This window comes from Lepisma saccharinum, chromosome 2 (assembly GCF_977018435.1).
Source record: "Lepisma saccharinum chromosome 2, izLepSacc3.1, whole genome shotgun sequence".
Lineage (NCBI taxonomy): Eukaryota > Metazoa > Arthropoda > Insecta > Zygentoma > Lepismatidae > Lepisma > Lepisma saccharinum.
Genome location: NC_139230.1, coordinates 147,456,331 through 147,483,340, shown reverse-complemented (window position 1 = coordinate 147,483,340; position 27,010 = coordinate 147,456,331). Strand labels below are relative to the sequence as shown.

Below are 27,010 nucleotides of genomic sequence, written 5' to 3'. Positions count from 1 at the left end.
TAATTGATCAGTTTGTGGGCACCGATTGCAATTCAGCTATGGGCGACAGCGAGGCGGAAGCTTATTTCTTCAGAAACCGAACTTCGAGCACGGCCCGTCCAAGTTGGGAGACAATAGAGCGAAGTGGAATGACCTCTCCGGAAGCGTCCCTTCAACGAGCGCCGAGCGTCCTTTTTCAAAATCCAAATAAAACAAAGGACATGGTTTTTCGATACACAGTCTTACCGCAATCCTTGTAGCGAGAACACCTCCGTGCTACCTCTCCGTATACAGTTTTGCCGCGATTCTTGTAGCGAGAGCACCTTCGTGCTACCTCTCCGTATACAGTGGACTTTGTTGTGTTTTGTGAACACCAGTGTGTGATAGGCAGTAAGTCTACACGAGTGCGCTTACCTCAACCGCTGGGGGAAGTTGAAGCGAGACTGCGTTTCCGTGATTATCTCACGCGGTTTACAGTTTTTGTGAAACGAGGAACATCGGAAATTATGGCGGGCTAGAGGAAGAAGAGAGATGAGGGCGTTACCCTCGATTCGCCTGATGTCAGACGAGACTACGACCCATGCCTACAACATGCCAAGAAACGACGAGCTACGCCGATGATGCCTACCAGCCGCCACGGAGAGAGAGAGAGAGAGAGAAGTCGAACGCCGCCCTGTTGACGCCCCGACGACGCCTACCAGCCGCCACGGAGAGAGAGACAGACGTCGAACGCCGCCCTGTTGACGCCCCGACGACGCCTACCAGCCGCCACGGAGAGAGAGAGAGACGTCGAACGCCGCCCTGTTGACGCCCCAACGCGCCGACGACGCCTACCAGCCGCCACGGAGAGAGAGAGAGAGAGAGATACGTCGAACGCCGCCCTGTTGACGCCCCGACGCGCCGACGACGCCTACCAGACCACGGAGATGTTCACCGATCCCGAGAGGAAGAGAAGCCGAGGAACCAGATGTATGAACGCTCTTCGCATCTTCATCGTCGCGACCAAGGAAACCTTTCGTGTGAATACTATGTGTTTTCAATCGCCCATAAAGACGCCAGGATGCACCTCGGAAGCTGAGAGATGGTAATGTATTCATCTGTGTAAATGTCAGCACGTGACGGCCCGATTGATTTAGAGAACGCCCTTGAAATTCGCCAACATTTTGAAAACGCCCACTCAACTCGAACTTCATACCAAACTCCCGTCGCGCTTGTCATTTGTAATTTATTTGTCTCGGGTCAATTTTTCTTATTCCTTGTGATATTTTTTTAATGATCTTAAATTCATTGTTGTTTTTGCTCCTTTGTATTTGTTTAAAGTGCGTACTATTAGAGTAAAGCGCCGCCCACTTAATTGTTTAATCTACTGGAGGTTTGTTAATTTTTTATGTGGCAGTGCTGTGTCGCTGCTAGCTACGTCAGGTCGCATATGTGTTTATTTGTTAAAGTATTTGCCTGGTAATATGAATTGCTCGTCGCGGCGAAGTGTTTAAGTCCCGCCTGCTAGAGAGTATATGTTTGCGTCACTCAACGGAGGTTATTGTTATGTTTGTAACCACGTGAGGTCATGTAAAAGGAAAACGTCCGCCCACGTGAATGAGCTTTGCAATCTTTTTTGTACTTGACGAAGTCATTCGGTTAGAATGTATGGTCAAAGACTGCGAAAGAGGGTGACGACCAATGAATCCAACGAACGATCTATTGTTTCTTTAGTAACTTATTTTGATTCATATCGTTAAAATAAATAGTGACTCACAGAATTCAATATACATCAACCTTATTAAGAAAAGCAAAGGAATGCAAGTAGCAAAGACATATATTGCCAAATAGCATAAACATCATGGGCGTAGTTAGGTAGGGGCTAGGGGGCTAAGCCCTCCCAGAGCCTGGCACTAACCCCCCCCCCTCAAGCTTCCGTGCACATCTACAATACATTTCTACAACGTTCAGTGAGGACAGGGGCTTTTTGATAATAGCCAGAGAGTTCGAATGCTAATACTGCTAACTGCCAGTGGCGGCGATTGGGTTTCAAAACTGGTGGGCAAAGTGCCAAAACTGGGAGGGGGGCAAGGACAGTTTATTTTCCCTTGGTATATAAGGTTTAGCATAGTGCTGGAGTAAAACTGGCAAAAAGTGGGGGTGGGGGCAACTGACCCCCTCGCCCCCTAATTGTAACCACTGCTGACTGCAATTTTTTTAAAACTATTGTTCACACGTCGCTGTTTTAGAAGAAGAAAACTGTAAGGGTTTAGAGCATATTATACTATGTGTTTGCGCCGCCTCACCCAGCAGCTGGATTAGTCTTTCATGCTCACGAGTGGATTATTTGTTTGTCGTCATCCAAAATGTACTAACCACGCTTTTTATGAATCTGCATACCACGCTTGGTTGAAACGAAGCAACGACACGACAGCTTTCACCATAGGACTAAACTAGGATTGGATTTTTAAAAATAACATAGACCGTAATAATAGATATCTCTTCCCAGTATTTTTTGGACCCTAATTTATTTTTATTGAGATTTCGGTCCCGGGACATAATTGATATATTTTAAAGAGAAATCTGTTCTTTACGGACCGGAATTTATTTACACTTTCTGATTTTCTCTTACGGACCGGAAGAGAATCCATTTACAGTTACCGGACCTTTAACAACTCCCTGCTTTTAACGAAGAGGTCCCGGGTTCGATATCGATGGAGCACATTGCGCAGCAGCTCGGATTCCACTTTAAACTATAGGCCCAGTCCCGATTATCTTATCTGAGCATAAAGAGGACTTGGAAACAATTTTGTTAACGTCGTCGCCTTGTAATCAAGAGGTCCCATGCTCGAAACTCGGTGGAGGCACATAGTGGATCGGATCCCAATTTAAACTGTAGGTCCAGTCACGAATAGCCTTCCTGTACATAAAATGGGCTTAGAAACAAACTCAAACAAACAAACAAATTTTGACTTTTTTGTTTTGCTAATTTCGATGCTACGAATCCTCGAAAAACAGCATTTTCTACCCTATACATTTGTATGTATGCAACTACAGGAAAGAATGTAAGAAGAAAGGTTGATATTTGGATTTGGGTGCACACAAAGAACCCATATCTGGCAGCTAACAGATATAAATACTATCCCATAAGCTGATAAAGTTAGGTAAAGGTAAAGATGCCACCTTCACATTGCAACATGCTGTGAATGAAAAGGGGGGAGGGGGGAGGATATTCCCCAGACATTTACAATCTTGGCCATTTGTGAAGCTGATGTGATCAGCTCCATCGTCCACTGTTACCCCCAAGTACTCCATGCAGGGTTATTGCTGGAAAAATTTGTACATGAAATCATCCTCCCCGGGTGTCCCACATGACAGTCAGACACCCTATTGACTCTAATACCCAATTATTTCATTTTTTTATGAGAGAGAGTTCAAGTAACCCCCAATGTCTGTAATTCTCTGAGTTTTGTAATCCCCTTGACCCAACTAGTGCCCACAATCTAGTTATATAAGTTATTTTGAAAAGTTGATACAAAGAATAAGAAAAGCCTGCAAGAATAACTTGAGTGATTGCTCGAAAATTACTATTATTTTATGGAATTATATGCACATTGAGATAAAATATGTATTAAATTCTCAAATGTGCAATTATATACACTATAAAACTTCACCAGATTTTCTAAATCAAGGAAAATGAACTAATCAGAACATTCTGGCTACACTCTTGCATGTATGAGCAAACAACACGTTGCTTGTGCTGACTTATGGCATATTATACCGTACACCCTGTACACGATTTTGACCTCCTATGGGCAATTTTGTGTTGGCGCCCATGTGAGCAAACCATACTGGCACAGCCATACTTTTTAATTCAATCAACTGCCATTGCATCGGAAATCCCAGAAACACCAATGACGTTGGATAAGAAAGAAAGCTTCTTTACAGAAGCATGCCCTCCAATGTTGGTGCATTTTTCTACACATAATGAGGGAGCAATTATTTATCTACCACAGCACCATTTTAAAGGATTTACTTCATGACTTTGTAGAGAAGTTTGATGTTATCAAGTTCAGTCAATGTATTTTGAAGAAAGCCTTTACCAAACATTACACAGTTATTTTTTTTGAATAGTATTATACCTTTTTTGTTTTTATAGTTATATCATAATGTGTAAAATCATCAGGTCATAATTCTTCTCTTGCAGGTCCACTGGCAGCTCAAGGGGTTCGAGGTAGAAGTAGAGGACAATCCTATAGAGGTAAAATATATTTTGTCAGTTTTTTCATCATATACTATGTTCATATCCTTTAATCTATACCTATCATAACTAAGCTTTGGTGCTCAAAGGTCTGTTGCACAACTGAGTTTTTTTTTCATATATAGAAATTAAGAGTGTGGTAGTTAAGTAATTTTCACATTTTGATATATCATGTAAAGTTAAGCTTCTGTATGTGCAACAAAATTCGCATCATTTTATATTGATACATATACATACACACACAGGGTGGCCTGTAACTTTGTAACAGACATAATATCAAAACGATTAACAAATTGCACAACCTAGCAATACCATTTCACAAAATGGATGCACCTCCCAATCGTGTAGTTGTAATATACCTACCACATTCAGTGGAGGCAGTGGTTCAGATCCCACTTCAAACTGTAGGTCCAGTCTTGATTAGCCTAACTGAGCATGGGATGAACTTTGAAACCAACTGTGGTGAACATGCATGTGACAAGTTGACAGTTGATATTTTGAACATAGGTAGTGCATCATTGAGGGGTGCACCTAGGGTGAGGTGGGTTTCAAATGATTAAATAAGGCTGATTGACACCTTGTTTGATGGGTTTCATAATTTCAAACAACTTATGTGAGAAACATAAGTTTCTTTTAGGTTTAGTCAGTGGGTGTTGAATGGTCATCCAAAAACTTCTATAGTTTCAACGTGTCTTGTCTTTTGTTACAGGGAAAATGGAAATCAAAGTGCCAAACATGTTCAAAGTTATCCCATTAAAATGCACATGGAAAGTCCAATGATGGTATTTTGAATATTTGCAGTGCCACATTGGAGAGACACCCAGGGAGAGGAGCAGAATATATATTTTTTAATTTGAAAAAGGGGGCCGAGTGACACCTGTTGGATAGGTATCCCGATTTCAAGCAGATTTTATGGGAAACGTTTCTTTAGCTTGGGCCACTACACTCAAATGGTTGCTCAAAATCAAATTTTATATTTCTTTGCATATATATTACTCTAGATGAGAAGAAATAATGTATCAAATATACTTATTTGTTATATGTTATAGATTTGATTGCAGTTTTATGCATTTACAAATACATGAAATATTTTCAATACTTTCTTCACCTGTTACAAAATTAGAATAATGTGAATAGAGAGTTGCAGTTTTTGTTAATTCATTTAAATATGGCGGCACATAAGATAAAAATAAACCTCCCCATTAAAATATAATCAAAATGAAGAAATTATCCAAGAAAGTTTCACTCAACCCCTTTTCTTATATACAATTTTTGAGGAAATCCCTGAGTACTGACGAACTTTCAAAATAGTATAATTTGATTTGTCCCGTGTGGGAAAAGTTTTTGAAGGTTGTTCTTAATTTTGAAAATATTAGCCAGTTTTAAAGTTTGACTCATTAAAACCATGAAACAGTTTTTGTGTGGCCATTCAAAAACCATTTATTAATCCAAATTGAAAATTGTTTCCTACAAAAGTTGAAGTCTTTTCAAGCAAGATATCACTTGACCACCTCAATAGGGGATTATATATTTTCATGAAGTAATATCTCTTTTGTGTCCTGCACCATGGCTGTGAGGTCTAAGGCGTCATGCTTTGGGCTCCAGCTATGGGACACTTGCAGGTTTGAGTCTCCTGGGGGAAGCATAATAAATTTTCTCCTGAGATTTCAGCCTGTGTATGGGACCAGTGGCTACCCACCATCGTGAGGAAATTGGGGAGCTACAAATGAGTAGCATAACCTGGTCTTGAAAACGTACAACAACAACTGGGAGTTTGTCATGCTGACCACATGTTACCCCATAACTGGTTGGATAATCTCCCACCTCGGGGAGAGTGAGTGAGTAAGATCAGGTGGGAGTGAGGCCAGCAGTTGGTAGATAGGCCCAGGCCCTCAATGGGCTGTTGCACCATGGGTAGAATATCTATTTTGTGCAATTTATTGTGTTTTGTAACTATTAACTTCTTACAAAATTATAGTCACCACATATATATTTACACACACACACACACACATACATAATGAAAGGGAAAGAGGATACACATCCACCAGATAAATTTCGTTTCAGCAGGTTGCATCCTCAGCAGGAGAAGGAAGATAGGCTCTTTAGACTATGTATAGTTTTCTACAGGGTGGCCAGAAAGTCCCTTTACACCTCCACTTATTTCATCCCTACATTAATAATTTTTACAGTTAGTTGTCCAAAACATCTGTATGTGCACCTCCATGATCCCTTCACAGCTTGATATGCCTCCATGTCCTCCTACTCATCCACTTTAGCAGCTGCAGCGTCACAAGCTGGAAGGCTTCAAGCACACTTGCCTGCAGAGCATCATTGTCCACGTACCGCTTCTTCCTCATGTGTGATTTGATGATATCCCACAGGGCATTGTCTGGTGTCGTAAGGTCCGGACTTCGAGGACTTCATCTTAAATATCTTACCATCTTACATTGTTACACGCATTTAGTTCGGGTGTAAAGGGACTTTCTGGCCACGCTGTACATGGAGAAAGAGAGGGAGATAATTTTATTATTTTGTCAGAACATAAAAACAGAAGTTATTACTAACAAAGAATCCACACATGAAGTGTTTTGAATTGTTCTGGAACTAACCTTTCCTCCCAATTTGGCTGCTCAGAAATATCTGTAATTGTAATTTCATCTTCCTCACTGTATTTCCTTTCCATACAGCATTTGTTTATGAACTTCACATCAGTTACATGTGCGGGATATTTTATGTGATTGTGATTTTGCATGTTTCCTGTTTTTATTTGTGAAACACTATAAAAAATAATCTAGCCATAAAGCTGTTCACTGAAATCTTCCAAATTGATTGGTTTTTCTTTGCTTAATATTTCTCATCTATATGTGATTGCAAGTAATGATTAATGAAAATGCACATGTAAAATATGCCACATGTATGATGGTAAAATACATCAGATAAAGTCTGTGTTATGTAATGATGTAAAAAAACTTTTCAATTTCCCTTAAAGAATTGATGTTTTTTTAGCGGGGAAGGAAGACACTTTATGCACTGATAGTCTATTTGGAACTTTACCAGCAACTTAAACTGGGAATCAGCCATTGAAATCTTGACCAAAAATTTAATCTATTGAATCTTTATTCCAAGATAAGAGCTATTAGACACACCTCCATCTTGAAAAGGTGCAAAAATCTTGGGACTAGTTCTGAAGGGAAGAAAATAATAGAGTTAACTTATGTTTTATTGTGTTATAAGAGTAAGCATCTTCCTTATTTTAAAATTGTATGCTATAGTAAGTATGTCATTGAAGTTTTTCTCGAACAATTATCATGGTTCTTGTGCAACTTCATTAATCTTTGGTATGTAATTAATATTTTGAATTTTGACTGTAGATCAAAGTCGAGGTGGAAATGTTTTCTATCAGAGAAGCAGGGTAGCAGCTACCAAGCAAAGGACATCAAAATCGGACAGTCTTACAAACACAAACTTATCCCCTAACAAGGAAGAGAATACGAAAGAAAATGATAATATTGGTGGTGGTGAGACTTTCAGTAATGGTGACGGTTTAGTGCTTAATGGTGGTGGAACATTTGACAATTTGACAGGAGTGCAGAATTGGCCTTCAGGCACCAACCCATCTATCCTTGAGGGCTCTTATTTTTCTGTAGGCAGAGATGGAGAGCACCCAGGAAGGCATTGGTTTAGATGGGAAGGACGGAGACAGTCTGCGGACCACACCACTAGATCATGGATAAGGAGGAGCTCCACTACCGAACCGACAGAACCACCTACGGGATGGATAAATCATACACAGTCTGTGCACCTAGATAGAACCCATTCTGATTATTCAGTTACTTCAAGTCACTGGTTGGAAAATGCTAATTCAAGCAGATGGGAACTTGAAAGTGACGTACATCCACTGAGTCAAGCAGCATACCGTTATGAAGCCAGAGGTATGCCCTTCATATTCTTCTCCCTACACTGCTAACAGGGAGGTGGTCACCAACTAATCAAGATGCGTGATGACATGGATTGGAGACATGCTGTACTGTTACTATTATTACTAGTGTTACGGTTTTGCTGGTTGTGGTGGACAGTGGGTGTTCTTTGGAGAATTTTTTTGGTTTGCATAATCCATAAATTTGTAGCAGAGTGGATTTTTCTCCCAGTGTGTGAGTGTGAAAGTAACTGTCCTGTTTGGAATAAACAAACTGAGAAACTAATAACATCATAACAAATTTGTAACAGTTTTAAGCAATCCTTGAATGGTAGAGCTGTGTTGCTTAACATAACTAATGCTGTTTTATAAAGAAGCAGAGGTAGAAGGTATTGTATTATAAGATGATTTTATATGAAGTTTTTTTACACAGTGCATGAGAACTAATGCTCTGTAGTTTGACTACCTTTGAGGGCTCATAAGATGTAGTTACTAAGTATAATTTGTTTCTATTACTGTTTTTCTTTTTTTGTTACTTAATAATAGGTCTTTAAGAGAGTGATGATTTTTTCATAATGATATGAGGATATGAGCAAAATTTTGTTTTTAAGTTACATTTATTTGAGAACAGTGTGAGGATTCACTATACCTTGACTAGCAAAAAAGACTTCTCTTAACCAAAAATGCACTTTGAAATATGTAAATAAATAATAAATGTAAAACTTCTTTTTCAGCTTCCTTGTAATTTCAATAGGCTCTTTTTCCATTCACAGTTTTAACCAAATGTTTATAATATATCATACCATGATACGTCATGTGCCATAATCTGTGACATCATCTTCTAGAACTGACCAATTGTCTGATGGAAATACATGAAATACTTGATTAGCAATTTCTTTAATGCAGATCATAGAAGTTTAAAAAATTCAAAGCACTCAACGCATCTTTTAATTGCATAGTCATAAACGCAAGAAAATAACTGTAACACAAAATTATGTAGAATGTTAAGCACACATTACTAAAACACACCTACAAAAAATGCGTGTAGTTCAGATGGTAAGAATACATCTGTTCCATCTTCAAGTCAGTTGCCTACACTGTCTATGCATGTGATTCCCACCAAAATGGAACATGTTAAATCTTCTCACAATGATAAATATATTTCCCTATGCTGTTTATGTACTGCTGTTTCATTTTTGTGATTTTTGTGTGTGGGAGCCTCATTGATTCTCTTGTGTTGCTCTTGTTTGTTAAGCTTACAAGGGGAGGCTATGACTTGGGAAATTAAGTTTAGGATGGGACTTCGTGTAGTGGTAGGGTACCCTATAGGCAGTGGCAGTCCCTCCATGGAACAGAGGGAACAGGCTGTTCCCTTCTACTTGTCCCCCTTTTTAGCTATTTAAATTATCTATAATAACATAATAAGAACACTTCTTTCTTCCAAAATCAACATGCCAAAGATAAACTTTCACCGTGACTGGACGTTTGTTTACTTCACCTACTCTCATCGTCCCACCCTCTGCTGTCTGACGCCGAGTATTTCTGACCACGCACAAAGGTAAACGATCCTCATGTTGCTACCTCCCACCACGGAAGCTGAAGTTTCTAGCTGTTCCCTTCGAGTTTTTGCTATGTGCTAAAGTTTAATTGTGTCGTAGTGATAGTTTTGAGTGTAGTAAGTCTATAGTTTCCTAATCTCATTGCAAAATTGTGTCTGCCAGTCATAACGAACTGGAAAAATCTTCTACAGTCTAAGCGTCTGCTAAATGCCTTGGCCAAATGCTGCGAAATAGCTTCCGAGGGAACAGCTCACATCCACCTGTTCCACCAGTCCCAGGACACACGCAGTGGCAGGACAAGAAAGCGAATGTTGCGAGCGTAGGGTTGATCAACCAGATGAAGACAAAAGCTTTTAGTTAATTGAACTTTGCAGAAAAGACAGCAAACCAACACCTATCCTAACTGAATTACAAACTAAAACTAAATCGTACACAAGGCATTTTCAAACAAGTTACTACAATTCTGTAAAATGATTAACTGGATACTCTTCCAGTGGCAAATTATTGTTGTCCTTGTTTGTTCCTGAGAAGGGAGTTTGGAACAGTTCGGGTTTTGTCACAATTTCTACAAATCTGGCAGACGTCATGAAAAAATTCGGCCATCTGATTGTCATTATTGCATTGAGGACGTTTGAATTACAAGAATGCTCAACTCTACAAAAAAAAAAAAATGTCAACTTAATCTACAAATAGAGATATGAAACAGGTTTCGACAAGACATTTTTTTTTCTCTGATCACTCATAAATTGCTTTTATCAATTTTTTCTTTGCACATCAACATTTTTCTTTTTAATGTTTTCTTTACATTATATCATATTTGCTTTAACATTGGTATTGTCATAATTTTAACTTGCTTCATGTATGTCACTTCTGACAATTTGTAACATATGTATCTTATGTTTATTTGGTTCATTTCAACAAGAGTTAAATATTACTTGTTCTACTGTATTATATTATGACAGGTGTGGGAGGGAGAGGGGGCAAGTGCAGGTCACCTGTTCCCCTGACTGATTTAGCACCGCACGCTACTGCCTCTAGGTATTGATAGGCCAAGGTATTAACATGTCCTAGCCAGCCATTTCAGAGAAGAAACACTTCAAAGTTTTGAAGTTTGAGATGCGAGCATCATTAGGCGAAGATGATGTTCAAATGCCAACTGGCCTGGTGGTCAGGTGGTAGCATATCAGTTTCAATGTGCTGATGGTTCTGGATTTGATTCCTGTTCGATTTTCCCTATTTTTTTTCTTTTTATTTACTCTAGCAAATATATATTGCAAAAATTCATTTTTATTTGCCGTGCGAATTGTCGAGAAATATTTTGTTTCTTATGAAATATGCTACTATCTTTTCCTGTATTCAACTTTTACTCCATGAAATTTGGGCTAATGGGATGGAGTTGTAGGTGCAAATTGATGGAGAGTTTCCATATTCTTGATTTGTAATGGAGGGGGAGAATATTGGGAATGTATCCTTAATTTTTGTGTGTAAACATTAATAATAACTCGCAGCATTATTCTATTGGTAATTATTCTTCAAATATTTACATTGTTATGGTGTATATAAAAAAAAAGCACCTGCGTAAAGAAAACCTTTTTGCTCATTTGATGATAAGTCCTTTTCAGTAATGTTATGTGCATTGTGTTGAGCAGGTTATAGTATTGCAAATAGGGGGAACACAGTAACTGGAATATTTCCCTTATATTTAGTCATTACACATATATTATATATATATATTCATTACAGCTGTGAAAATTTAAGTCATGTTGTATTTTTATTATTTTCAATATTGTGAGAAATCTGAACTATCTTGATTGAGGGTGAAAATACTACATTATTAACCATTCATGTGTAAAGATATGCTAAAATTAATTGACATCTATCGAATTGTAGTAAGAGTATAAACCTGAGACACTCCATATATTAAAGCTGACTTTGCAGCACTGCTTTATTGTGATATGTGATCCCCCATGCATATATTAAGTTGATTGGTGAGACATATCCTTGCAGCAAATTAATTCCAATAACTCGATAAAAATATACACCTTTGAATGATGGACTCTTGGGAAAACTGAAACCCACGGTGAAGCCTCAGGATTCTTATGCATCGCTGACAGTAGGACTTTTGAAGAACATTTTAGGAGAAGAATTTAAAATTATTTTTACATAATTACACTGCTGGACAAAAAAAAACCAAAAAAAGCTGAGACTTGCATTTTTGTGATAACGCATAAATTCTGATTCGAAGGCTAACTAAATTATATTGGAAATATATTCAACAGAAAAGAAACTTTGAGGATGTTCTACATACATTAATAAGTTAAATTACAACAAAAACGAAAGTTACAGAAAGCTACCAAACTGAGAGCGTAATTCATAAGTAATTGCAATTCAGATGTCAAATATTAAGGTGTCGGTTTTTTTTTGTCCAGCAGTATATATTGGTGGAAATACTGGCCCATTACTTTAATAGTGACAATTTCTTTTGGTGCAAATTATTTAGGAAAATGAAATTTTCTTCCCATATGTGTGTTTTATAATATACCATTGGATGTTGTGTAAGGTGATAGTGATATGTTAATATTCACTTTTCTTCTTTTTTGTCTTTGTTTATCCTTTGTGACTGCAACATTTTATAACAATTTATATATATATATATATATATATATATATATATATATATATATATATATACACTGTGTATATATAATTTTACCCACATGCAGTGTAGTATAATGAATTCTAATCAATTTTGTTCAATTAGTTGAGAGGAATAAATCTGTCTAGAGTTTGTGATACAGTGTTGAAGAATTGAAATTTCAAATAGTCTCAATACAAGTATTATAAGTTTTAAGAAATGTAAATACATATGTTACATATTTAAAGCATTCTTGTATTCCTATTGTTCTTGTTCATTGTGTTTGTTGTTACTTCTATAGGTCTATACATAAATATTTTTGTAAACTAGAATTTTCTTTGATCCACTCTAATTTTACTTTCTTGTTTAGGATATCAGCCACAAAGACCACACCCATGTGAACACAGTTCATGTTACCCTGCTACAGGCAACTTACTCATAGGGCGGGAACATCGTCTTTCTACATCATCTATGTGTGGGCTGAGAGGCCAGGTGAGCTATTAATAAGAATAAGGAAGTTGTTAACTAATGATTAAGTATACTACAAACACATTTCTGAATTTCATTTTGATTTTTTCTGTAGCATATCTTTCTTACTGCAAAGATCGCCTCCACTAAGCTTTTATGTGATGTTGATGTGATGATTTCAGATTTTTGCTCTGTTCATTTGAATTATAGCAGGTGAAACTTTGATCTTTCAATAATTTATCATTCTGGACAATTTACAGAGAAACTGAAGGTCAGGAGCTTGACTATTTAAAGACTTTCAGGGTTAAAAATGATCATTAAAATTTGTCTGTGGAGGATGAGTGGGTGAGTGTGTGAGTGCATGCATGCATGTGCTTTGTCTTCTTAATGGGTATGATCAAAATCATAAGTCATCACTAGATTTTACCTTTTGATCAGCATAACTGTGGTAATTCTTAATATTCAACTCTGTCATGTTGTGTGGCCCAGATTCCAATTGTGTAATTCTGATACCTTCATGATACACATCTTATTTTATACACAATTTGAATTTTATGATTGTCTATATGCACACACTGAAGAAGTTTTCAGATTACTTACTGCATTTTTGACACAGCAAGCTTTCTTCCATTTGCTCCTATATGCTTATGTTAGTACATTAGGTAGGCCCAATTCGGTTCTCTTAGCATTAAAATTATTCTCCTATGTACAGTCACGGACACTTCTGGCTTGTAACGACCTTATTGAAGAAGCACTGAAGCAAGCCATCCATGTCTGACCACCAAGCGCCTTGTGACTAGACAACCCAACCAGCATTGCAATTCTGCGGCTTGTATACCAGTCACGGGTATACATCTCTGTAAATTGAGTAGTGATGCCAAAGAGAAATACGAGATGAAGATTGTCGATCGTAATGTCTCATGTTCTCGACATGGAATAATACTCGGTCCACGTTACGTTCCATTATTTAATGTTGTTTGGGAACGAACCTGACGAACTGGGTTTATATTTGCACTCCTTGCATTACAGTAAATTCCATATTTTACAATTATATTAATGCTTTGAACGAAAATAATACCCAGAAAAACATCGAACACACGTGCACACCACTCTTCTCACACACATGCACGTGAAAACAAACACACAAAGCTAAGTTTTAACTTCCAAGTGAATGTCCAAATAACAGTAAATGGAGAAGAACGATGTGCGAAACATGGGACTTTTCACAGAAAGAATGCGTCTATTTTTGACATACGTGGTATCTATTAATAGACAATGAAACAATTATGAGAGAAGTTAAGATGTATTTTTGTCTTCAGGTGTTGAGGAAAGAAACAGACTGACTGGAAAAAAGAAAACACCGTGTTATTGATTGAGTGTTGGCTAGTGTACAGAGCTTTCACCAGTGCAATCAAGGTTCGATCCCCACCAAGGTCAATTTTTTTTATTCTTTTCTATTAGTGAAGAAGTATGTACTATTGTTTTCTAGGCATTTTGACGAAAGGATACACATCAAATTTTTTCGTTTAATCTGTATTTTCATTCTTCTAATAAGTTCTCTATCACAAGGGGATATAGAGATTCTCTATCTAGGCGATAGATATCTTCTCAATGGTTCCGTAGCTACAATTCTCCAGTCCCTTCCACCCACTTGTCTTATTTATTTACTTCATTCATATCAACTCACGAAATACCATGAATCTAACGAAAACACACAGATATAGTTAGAACAAGAAACACACCTCGCGTCGAAGGTTCCAGACTCTTGAGTTCTGGCTTTCTTGCGAGGGTGATTATTCCTGTGTGTCTGTTTATCATCTTTGTCTAAAAAATATTCCTCATTATTGCCGTGATTAACCTAGGGAGAGACCAAAGTGACTGAAATAACAAAAGTACAGAAAATGCAAGACACATCTGCCTAGGCATGTTATACCTTGGGAATTAGCAATCTGAAAATTAACTTGCGTTTCAGTCAACTACTTGCGAAAGAGTTTTGTGTTGTCTCGTTTGGAGTGTTGGTTATCGTGTTGAACTAGCATGCGCGTAACCCGAGTTCGAGCCCAGCGGAAGGGAAATTTTTTTTTGTCTAATTTCTTCCAATCTTATTTATAAAACTGAGGTTTCTGCAAAACCTTTTGAATTGCATGCCACTTCGTATGTTGGTAATCTGAAAGCAGCAAAGATGAAAATTTGTTGTTACGAAGCGACGATGTATTTGTGTATGTGTTGAAAAAATGCAGTTATTAATTAGTGAAAAGCATGCAGCCACGAGATCATTGAGAACGCTTCCTAGTTGTCAGTGCTAATATGGCAGTAGTTACAGTCTGTCAACACACACCAACTTTCACGTTCCCCGTAAAATGATTACCTTTCCACGTTTCAAAATCATGAGTGCTGTCTAAAGCAATACTTTGATACTTGCGTTTGCATGTTCGAATCTAAAGTAATATCAAGATTTTTCCCCCAGCAAATGACATTGAAACCATTAATAACTGTTTGCAATGTTATATTGATATCATATATGGAAAGAATAAAAATGGAGAATATCGCTTAAAACAACTTATAAATATATTAAATTATGTGGATACCTGATCTGAAACGTACGATGCACGATCAGAGAGCCTGAATGTTGCATTGAAAACTGCAGAGAACAATGTCTGACTTATGAACAGTGAAAGCACATTACACTAACTGAAAGACTATTTTCAAAATTAATAATATTTGGATAACTGGCAGATCCAAACTTGATGTTAACCACGTAATGCACTTGATAATCACAGAAACATATTTTTTCTTGAGCATGCCCTTTATTTTGTGACTTGTTTGTTGAAATAATACGTTGAAACGAACAGTAGTATGTTTTAGAGTGTGTTTAGAATCTCTTGCGTACTGTATAGGAATACTGAAATCATTTTTAGTTTCCTAATAAATAACAATTATTCAGTGTAATCTTTAAAAAGGATAGCCTTTGTTTCTTCCGGTTGCGAAGTCCTATAACGGCTGGGGGTTGGTCGGGCCGACCACCCGTCCCCTAGTCTGGCTGCAGATCTCCACGCCCCCCTGGTGGCCCACGTGGGAGGGAGGCCAGCAGTCGGTAGGTAAGCCTTGGCCCAATATTGGGCTGTTGCGCTATTGGATTATTATTATAATATAATCCGTTTCTGTGGTCAAATAACTCCAAAGAAAAAGGCAATAAAATTGTCAGTTTCAGGAGACGGAGAAATAATTTCCTTTTATCTTACATTATACTCTGTCTGTATGCGTAGTGTGGTTTGTCTGTCCGAAAGCTGAAGGCAAACCTCTGTCTGTTGTAACGCGTGGCGTGTCTTGTTCCAGCTTACAAATCACGTAAAATACCTTCGTTCATTTCAGTGTGCTGGTTCTGCAGGCACAAGGTCATGTCGACTGATAAGCATTGATACCACGTGACTCCGGGGCCAACTGTCAGCACCGCAGAGAAGCTTTGGTAACTTTTGCGAGGTTCCTTCTAGTCCTTGACAGAGCGCATGCTCCGTAATTATGTGCAGAAAACCCATGTTTTCTGTGTACAAAATTTACGTATGTTTGGATTGTGTGCTCAAATGTTGAAGTAAACAAAAACTCCGTGATACACAACAAAAATTACAAGAGCTTCAAAGATTAGAAACTTAGCAAGCGTTACTCACAAGACGATTATAGTGTCCTACTGACAGAAGACCAGGTGGTGTGGTGGTGGTAGCGTGTTAGTTTGACATGCAGGAGATACTGGGTTCGATTCCCGTTTGATTGCCTCCAATTTTTTTCTTAACTGGAGCGACTATATATTTCAATTTATTTATTGCGAACATTCTTATTTTATTTGCTGTGCGAATTGTTGAATTTTGAATTGAATTTTGTTTTCCAAACGATTATGATAATTTCTTGTGAATAGTATTATATGTATTTCTGGATTATTTTCTCGAAAGAAATATATACTTTTCCCAGGCATAACATTTTATTGAGTTCAACCCAAAAATAAAGTAAAAATGTATTTAACCTTTACTCCAATAATTTATTAAATAAAATGCAATAATTAGTTGCTCGAGTTATTTAAAAAGCAATAAAACTGGAATCGAACCCAAAGTCTTCTTTCTGCTACCATGGGGCTACTTGACCACTTGAAAATCATGTTATAGCTTCGCCTCATCAAGGCACTTGGAACTCATCGAAACATTCAAGCGCTTTTCCTCTATTTTTTTCTTTTCAAGTCCACTTTATCCACAGTAAGAAAACTGGATCTATAGTTTAAAGTGGGATTCCAATCACTTGTGTCTAAACCGTGTATCAAACGTACCAATACTCGGTTCGAGCATGGATGTGTGTGTTTGTCCCAATGAGAATACAGAGAAAATAGAGGAAATTGACATGTGTGAAAACTGAGAAAAAGGTGAAAAACCGGTGATACTATTAATTTTAAAAATAGTCTTTCAGTTAGTGTAATGTGCCTGAAATTGAATGCCCTATTTTTAACCGTGAACGTGTTTTGTTTCTTCAATTAAAACTTTTAGTTTACAATTTAGTTCATCATACCAACCTGTGTCCTTCTGGCTTGTTTATTTATAGTTGTTGAACTTCAGCGCAGATATTTCCGTAACTTGGTACAAGGAGTAACAACACGTGCTAACAGTTAATTAACACTTTATTAGTGTCTAACGCGACCGACCGCGACGCAATGTACATTGCTACATTCTTGGTACAATACAACCTTCTTGGAGAGCATTCTCCACAGACTACTCACTACAGAGCAAACACAAATGATAAGTCAATTTGACCATGTTGGGAAAGTGTGTCTTTTGTACAATGTTTAACACTTCCCCTCAAAAACAACTTTCACAAGCTTCCCTTTATAAAAAAACATTGTTACACTTTAACATAACAATAAGTACACTACTTTTCATTTCCCACTCCCATTAAGCCACATAATTTAGCAAACCTAACTTTTGCTAATGGTTTCGTGAGAATGTCTGCTACCTGACTTTCAGCATCAATGTGTTCCACATTTAACATTTTTTCCTGAAACTTTTCTCTTACAAAATAATAACGCACCGCAATATGTTTTGAGCGTTTATGAAATTCAGGATTTTTTACTAACTTAATAGCACTAGCATTGTCCACCAGCAGTGTGGGCATTCCTGTCAGATGAGTGATCTCATCCAATAGTCTTGTTAGCCATATCACTTCCTTCGCTCCCTTTCTGGCTGCCACAAATTCAGCCTCTGTTGTTGATAGAGCAACAGACTTCTGCTTCCGGCTCATCCAGGATATCGCTCCACCTGCATACTTGCATAGAACTCCAGTTGTTGAGCGTCTTGTTGTTGGATCTCCACCATAATCTGCATCACTGAAGGCTTCCAGGATCCCATGATTATGATTTGAATTGTAGCATAGTCCATAAGCAGTGGTTCCTCGTAGATACTTGAAAATTCGTTTCACTGCTTGCCAATCAGATAGTCTTGGACTGTCCAATGCTTGCGACACTAATCCAACAGCATAGGAGATATCTGGCCTAGTGACTGTAGCCAGATACATCAAGCTGCCAACTGCTTCTCTGTAAGGCACACTAGTGTCTACTAACTGCTGCGTGTTTTCTTCCCCTGCATTTACACTTCCCTTTTCAGCAGGTGTTGACACAGCATTTGCTTCACTCATGCGAAATTTCTCAAGAATTTTCTTTGTATAGTTTTCTTGACATACAAAAATAGAACCATCTTCCTTTTGTGTTATTTGTATGCCCAAGAAACAATCTAATGACCCAACCACAATTTCAAATTCTTCTTTTAGAGTTCCGAGAAAACTGTTGATATCTTCAATATTATTGCCAGCAACCAAACCATCATCCACATAGATGGCTATGATCATGTTCTTTCCATTTTTCTATAGAATGAACATACTGGGATCAGCTTTGCTGCATGTAAAACCATGCTTCGACATGAAATTCACAAATCGTCTATTCCAGCAACGAGGTGCTTGCTTCAGTCCATAAAGACTCCTTTTTAGCTTACACACACGACCAGTCCCATCATCAAACCCTTCAGGTTGACACATATAGATTTCCTCATCAAGTTCACCATAAAGAAAAGCTGTTTTCACATCAAATTGAGCTAACTTCAACCCTTCACAAGCTGCAACACTCAGCACAGTTCGTACAGTATCAAATCGAGCCACTGGACTAAAGATTTCATCGTAATCAATTCCACTCTTCTGTAGATAACCCTTTGCTACCAGTCTTGCTTTAAATCTGTAGATACTGCCATCTGCTTTGGTCTTTACTTTTAGAACCCACCGATTATCAATAACTTTCTTATTGCTTGGAGGTTCAACTAGTATCCAAGTATGGTTCTTAGCCAAAGACTGCATTTCATCTTCCATTGCTAATTTCCACTCTGCAGCATTTCTTGATGACATGGCATCTTTATATGAGCTCGGTTCTAAGCAATCTACCTGTAACACATAACCATCTGACTGCCACACTGGTTTCTGCACCCTTTGACGATCTCGCAATTCATAACGTGGTTCACTTCCCCCAGTTACATCTCCTGTGATGCTTCTGTTTCCTGTATCATCGTAGTTTGCAGACTCACTACCAGGGCTATCAGGTTCTTCCACAGTAGATTCAAACATTACTGATTTTTCTGGTGAAACAATTTCAAAAGACTCTTTTACTGGCAAAATTGTTTCCGTGCAAAAAATAACATCACGACTGAGCAACACTTTATCAGTTTTCTGATTCCAGATGCGGTAACCATCTTTTTCATCACAGTAACCAATCAGAAGACCCTTAATGCTCTTTTTTGTCCCATTTCTGTCGCTTTTGCTTTTGTACATGAATAAAACACTCTGTTCCGAACACTTTCAAATGATCTACACTTGGTAAGTCTTTTCCATACCAAAGTTCATATGGTGTCTTCTTCTCTACAGTGGTTGGTCCAGTTCTGTTCAGAACATACGTTGCAGTATTCACTGCTTCAGCCCAAAGTTTCACTGGAAGACCTTTTGAATGCAACATCGAGCGTCCAGATTCAACCAATGTTCTGTTCTCACGTTCTGCAACTCCATTCTGTTCAGGTGTATAAGGCATGGTGGTTCTGAAATTGATCCCCTTTTCTTTCAACAAAGCCTTCACTTCCGCATTATCAAATTCCTTCCCACAGTCAGTGAGCAATTCTTTTACTACATGACCTGCAAACTGACTTCAGCTAAAAACTGTTTTAGTCTTGCAGCAACTTCAGATTTTTGTTTCAGAAAAAACACACGTCGGAATTTCGAAAAGTCATCCTTGAAACAAACAAAATACAGTGCACCACCCAATGATTTTGTTTGCATTGGTCCACACACGTCAGCATGGATTATTTCACCTGGTTTTTCTGCACGAGTAACCCGCTGTCCAAAACTTTTACGATGTTGCTTGCCAACCACACAGCCTTCACAAAACTGATCACCAGTTTTTACATCAATTCCGTGCTGCACTAGAAACTTCCGAACATGTTGCTTACCTTGGTGTACCAACCTTTCATGCCACAGCTGCAATGTATCGGAAGCTGACACTAAGCACACTTCAGCAGGATTTTTGGGGGGTAATGCACGCATGTGCATTTGGTACAAACCACTTAAAGTAACACTTCCCCATGCATGTACCTTACCATTCTTTTTTAGTAAACACTTCATGGAGTCTGCACAGAATAGAAAACCTCTTTTTGTAGTGGAGTTCACAGAAAATAAATTCTTACTGATATTTGGCACATACCACACATCACGAAGATGATTTTTCACCCACCTACCATTGACCAACATTTCCACATTCACTACACCACTAGCCATGTGCTAATATGATGGCTTTATTTCCCACCTGTAATTCCTTTGGTGCTGGGAATTTTTGGTACTGTAGAAAGTAGTCCTTCCGGTTAGTCATATGTGCTGTGCTTCCAGTATCTGCAATCCAAACTTCTGAAACAGGACAGTTCGATTCAAAGCTCACAAATGCTCCTCCTTCTGGAACACGGTCACTTCCACTGGTTGAAGATCTATTTAACACCAACTTGCATTGTTTGGCAAAATGGCCTACCTTGTGACATTTAAAACACTTTTTCGCTTTTTCTGGACGTTTCTTGTGTCTCTTCGGATCATCACTTTTTACCACAAAAGCTGTTGTGTCACTACTCTTGTTGGGAAGTCTCATTTCAATTAGCCTAAGTCGTTCAGTTAGCCTGTCTACAGTACGCTCTTCCACTGGAACCAATTCCCATACACTTTTTGAATTCAAAATATTCACTAGGTAAGGTAGACATGATTCGACTCATTAGAAGCAGTTCTGGAACCTTGGACTTCGTGAGACGTTCCATTTCGTCATTCATTTCACGAAAATTTCTCTGTAATTTGGACACGTATGTTGCAATGTCTTCCGCTGCATCTTTGGATTGATTGAAGAACTGCTCTGACAATCGATCCAAACGCTGTGCTGAACTTTGTTCATATACTGACATTAGTTTGTTCCAAATTTCCTTAGATGTATCACACGTGCTGGTAAGTTCCGAATTTGCATCATCCATACTATTCATCAATATCATTTGTGCCATAATGTCTGCCTTCTGGAACGTTTTACACTATGCTTCGTACTTACGTAGATCTTCCGTAGTACACTCAGCACCTAGTTCCTGTGGAGAAGTACACGTGCCATCCACAACTTTTAGGACATCGTGGTGTCGTAACAGCAGCTCCACTTGTCGTTTCCATCTCGGCCAGTTCTTTGCACCTTCCAGCTTGTCTACTATTGTCTTGAACTCCATCTTCAGCAGCAAACGAAACACGCTTCTTCCGAAAGTGTAAAACTCTCACCAGTCCGGTTAGGAAGACAAAGGACACTTCCTGTTGTACTCCAAACGACGACGACACTTACTGTTGCACTCCGACAAACTACCAAATTTCACGGTCGCAGTGGGAACGTATCTGGGCCCATAACCTGTTGAACTTCAGCGCAGATATTTCCGTAACTTGGTACAAGGAGTAACAACACGTGCTAACAGTTAATTAACACTTTATTAGTGTCTAACGCGACCGACCGCGACCGATGTACATTGCTACATTCTTGGTACAATACAACCTTCTTCTAGAGCATTCTCCACAGACTACTCACTACAGAGCAAACACAAATGATAAGTCAATTTGACCATGTTGGGAAAGTGTGTCTTTTGTACAATGTTTAACAATAGTTATAAATAAAATCCCATTGGAGCATGGAAAAACCTTTCACTGCTCATAAGTCAGTCATCGTTCTCTGCAGTTTTCAATGCAACATTCAGGCTCTCTGATCGTACATCGTACGTTTCACATCAGGTATCCACATAATTTAATATATTTATAAGTTGTTTTAAGCGAAATTCTCCATTTTTATTCTTTCCATATATGGTATCAATATAGCATTGCAAACAGTTATTAATGGTTTCAATGTCATTTGCTGGGGGAAAAATCTTGATATTACTTTAGATTCGAACATGCAAACGCAAGTATCAAAGTATTGCTTTAGACAGCACTCATGATTTTGATACGTGGAAAGGTAATCATTTTACGGGGAACGTGAAAGTTGGTGTGTGTTGACAGACTGTAGCTACTGCCATATCAGCATTGACAACTAGGAAGCGTTCTCAATAATCTCGTGGCTGCATGCTTTTCACTAATTAATAACTGCATTTTTTCAACACATACACAAATACATCGTCGCTTCGTAACAACAAATTTTCATCTTTGCTGCTTTCAGATTACCAACATACGAAGTGGCATGCAGTTCAAAAGGTTTTGCAGAAACCTCAGTTTTATAAATAAGATTGGAAGAATTTAGACAAAAAAAAAATTTCCCTTCCGCTGGGCTCGAACTCGGGTTACGCGCATGCTAGTTCAACACGATAACCAACACTCCAAACGAGACAACACAAAACTCTTTCGCAAGTAGTCGACTGAAACGCAAGTTATTTTCAGATTGCTAATTCCCAAGGTATAACATGCCTAGGCAGATGTGTCTTGCATTTTCTGTACTTTTGTTATTTCAGTCGCTTTGGTCTCTCCCTAGGTTAATCACGGCAATAATGAGGAATATTTTTTAGACAAAGATGATAAACAGACACACAGGAATAATCACCCTCGCAAGAAAGCCAGAACTCAGAGTCTGGAACCTTCGACGCGAGGTGTGTTTCTTGTTCTAACTATATCTGTGTGTTTTCGTTAGATTCATGGTATTTCGTGAGTTGATATGAATGAAGTAAATAAATAAGACAAGTGGGTGGAAGGGACTGGAGAATCGTAGCTACGGAACCATTGAGAAGATATCTATCGCCTAGATAGAGAATCTCTATATCCCCTTGTGATAGAGAACTTATTAGAAGAATGAAAATACAGATTAAACGAAAAAATTTGATGTGTATCCTTTCGTCAAAATGCCTAGAAAACAATAGTACATACTTCTTCACTAATAGAAAAGAATAAAAAAAATTGACCTTGGTGGGGATCGAACCTTGATTGCACTGGTGAAAGCTCTGTACACTAACCAACACTCTATCAATAACACGATGTTTTCTTTTTTCCAGTCAGTCTGTTTCTTTCCTCAACACCTGAAGACAAAAATGCATCTTAACTTCTCTCATAATTGTTTCATTGTCTATTAATAGATACCACGTACAGGTATTGGACAAAATAATGGAAACACGAGTCAGAAGTGGGACATAGTTTCAATGTGCCTGGTAATACTGAGCACGGCGGAAATCAACCTTCTCTTGTTTGTTGCAGGTAGTATGGACTGTGCACTGACAGTAGAGTGAGGCAGTGTGGTAGTGCACGTTGTTCAGGTGTAGTGATTGACCAGTATAGCAGACCTGACGGAGTTTGAAAGAGGTCGAATTGTTGGTGCCCGTTTCACTGGAGCATCTGTGAGCCAAACAGCAAAGTTATGCGGTGTAACACAAGTCACGGTCTCGAAAGTCATGACCGCATGCACAGTGCACGGTGAAACAGGGTCTGCTAAGCACAATAGTGGTTGAAAGACGAAGCTGCAGGAAAGGGACTGCCGGGCCTTGAAGCATATTGTGACGTTGTAGAAGAAAACAATGGCCTCCAAAGTGACTACAGAACTTAATCAGTACCTAAACACCCCGCGTCATGCAAAACAGTGAGGCGGGAACTGCATCAAATGGGTATCCATGGGCGTGTTGCTATTGCCAAGTCCCTAATAACTGAGACGAGAGCTCGAAGGTGACGTGCATGATGCAATGACAACAAAACTTGGACGTTGGAGGACTGGAAACATGTCATTTGTTCAGACTAGTCAACCTTTACCCTCTTCCCCACTACTGGACGTGTGTTTGTATGGCGAACACCCTCGGCAGCATACGATGTGGACTGTCACCGCCCGACTGTCAAACATGGTGGCGGCTTTATTATTGTCTGGAGCATTATATCATGGTATTCGGCAGCCGCCTTGTCACATTACTACACAGTCGGGTCTCATAAGCAGTGTATAGAGAAATCTTTGCTAACCAGATCCACCTAATGGTGCAAACCTTATTTCCAAACCGGAATGCCATCTTCCAGGATGATAATGCCCCCATTCATACTGCTGGCACTGTTCAACAGTGGTTTCCAGAGCATGCTGATGAGGTTCAACATCTTCCCTGGCCCACCCAGTCCCCAGACCTGAATATCATCGAGCCTCTGTGGGCTGTTTTGGAATCCAGGGTTCAGCGTCGATTTCCACCTCCTTCGTCTCTACTTGAGCTGGAGGCTGTGCTGCATGAAGAATGGCTTCAAATTCCTCTCACCACCATTCAGGACTTGTATCGGTCTATTCCATCTAGAATCCAAGTTGTATTACATGCTAAAGGTGGCCCAACACCGTATTAATACATGATGTTCCGACTTCCACAGGTGTTTCCATTATTTTGTCCAATACCTGTATGTCAAAAATAGACGCATTCTTTCTGTGAAAAGTCCCATGTTTCGCACATCGTGCTTCTCCATTTACTGTTATTTGGACATTCACTTGGAAGTTAAAACTTAGCTTTGTGTGTTTGTTTTCACGTGCATGTGTGTGAGAAGAGTGGTGTGCACGTGTGTTCGTTGTTTTTCTGGGTATTATTTTCGTTCAAAGCATTAATATAATTGTAAAATATGGAATTTACTGTAATGCAAGGAGTGCAAATATAAACCCAGTTCGTCAGGTTCGTTCCCAAACAACATTAAATAATGGAACGTAACGTGGACCGAGTATTATTCCATGTCGAGAACACGAGACATTACGATCGACAATCTTCATCTCGTATTTCTCTTTGGCATCACTACTCAATTTACAGAGATGTATACCCGTGACTGGTATACAAGCCGCAGAATTGCAATGCTGGTTGGGTTGTCTAGTCACAAGGCGCTTGGTGGTCAGACATGGATGGCTTGCTTCAGTGCTTCTTCAATAAGGTCGTTACAAGCCAGAAGTGTCCGTGACTGTACTTACAGTGTGACTATTTATACATTTTGAGTAGGTTAGATTGTCAGGTATGATTGGTTCATGACCATTTGCACCAACGTTGCACAAACTCATGGGTTTTAAAATCTATGGGTCAGGGTAACCCTCGAGTTAGGATCGATCATCTTCCATTGCACCAATCTGAAAGTCATAACAGGCCAAGCAAGTAACAAAACCTGAGGTTTATTCTAGGATAGTAGCTATCCCCAAAGCAAGTACTTAAATGTCATACCAAAGTAGGGTTGGTTAGCTATTTCAAGAAAGTCTGGTTCTACTCATGGTGTGGCTGAATGATAGAAAAAAGAGAAAGGGTGGGTGTAATGGTAAATAAATTTAGCATCAATTTCTTGTTTGTAAGAAACTGTGCTTTTTGCTTAATGAATATTATAAATGTATGAAGGAAAAATAAGGGATATTGGTTTCTGAATATCAATAAGCAACTAGAATGAAAATCACATAGCCTACATAATATACGTAGATGAAAGAAAATGACATTTACGTGAATAAATTTTTATGTTGTATTGCAACGTGCAAATCACAGTACATAGTCTTACAACAATGTTCATAGTAAAGTTTAATATATACATCCACCTCCACATACTATCAGGGTTGGCAAGGTAATCTAATTGTTATGTTTTTTATGTAAATTACACATAATTTACTACTAGTAATTTACTTTGCGTAGAAAACCAGTAAATTAGTAATATAAAAACTACTTTAATTATATTACAGTTAAAACTTTAATTTTCTTATATGTTTCAGCACAAAATCATTATTTTCTGAAGATTGTCTAAGCATCCACCTCATGCCTTCACCCCCACTAAGAAATTTAAAAAAAATAGAATTGTTCTTTCACATATTTTTAACACATTCGGGTCTGGCCTCATAATACAGCATTGTTACCTCTGGTCTGCGGTTTTTGGTTGTTTTTCAAAAAATCATAGAAACAATATTTTTAATTTGTTTTTATTTACCACGTATTTCTTAAATCTACAACATTTTCTCTTTTCAATGAACAAAAATTTGTTAAATTTTATTTTCATTTTCGGACGTTTTTTAATATTTTTTTCAGCAATGTTCTGTGAAGGAGGAAAAAGTACAACATTGTAACAAATGTTAATATAGAGATATTTTAAGTTCGTAATCTGGAAATTTCAATAATTAACTACATAAACTATCAATACATCTTTTGAATCTTGCATAAGAATACTTCTTATGTGCACATAACAAAAAATAATTACAAATTACAAGTAATTATCTTTTGTATGAAAAAGTGGCTGCAGGACAGGACCAGACGATGTATCAGTTGGTTCTGCGTCATCTGTAAAAATTAAACAAATAAATAAATAAACGAAATAAATTAAATTTTCATTTCACATACACTATACAAAATAATGAATGGAAAAACTAAAAATACATCAGTGCATGTAGGAGAATCAAGCAAGAGGCAAGATGAATAGACCCAAAAAAATTACCTCTTCTCACTTCATTCATAAAATACTAAAGTTTGCAACACTGTTTATATTGTCGACAATAATTATTACGAATATAACCTACCTTCCAAATCTTTAAATTCATCTGCATCATCAAAATCGTAGCTAACTTCAAACTCTGGGGCCGAATCCTCTATAAAGTCTGGATCTAACGCCGCCATTCTAAACAATGCACAGTACATCAACCCGACAACAAACAG

The 27,010-nt window shown here is 38.2% G+C and overlaps 1 protein-coding gene and 1 pseudogene across 2 annotated transcripts in view; one reads left to right on the top strand and one right to left on the bottom strand.

Moving 5' to 3' along the window:
- The window catches only part of LanB1 (laminin subunit beta-1), a 296,443-nt gene that overhangs the window by 109,660 nt on the left and 159,773 nt on the right, over nt 1-27,010 (top strand). Inside the window, exons 3-5 of one of the 2 annotated variants that reach the window (XM_083117588.1) lie at nt 4,166-4,219; nt 7,870-8,154; nt 12,703-12,824. In XM_083117588.1, the coding sequence (XP_082973714.1) occupies nt 4,166-4,219; nt 7,870-8,154; nt 12,703-12,824 (461 nt within the window). The remainder of the gene's footprint in view (nt 1-4,165; nt 4,220-7,869; nt 8,155-12,702; nt 12,825-27,010) is intronic. The other variant, XM_083117589.1, reaches the window with a different exon arrangement.
- LOC145984323 (uncharacterized) lies at nt 17,706-18,386 on the bottom strand (annotated as a pseudogene).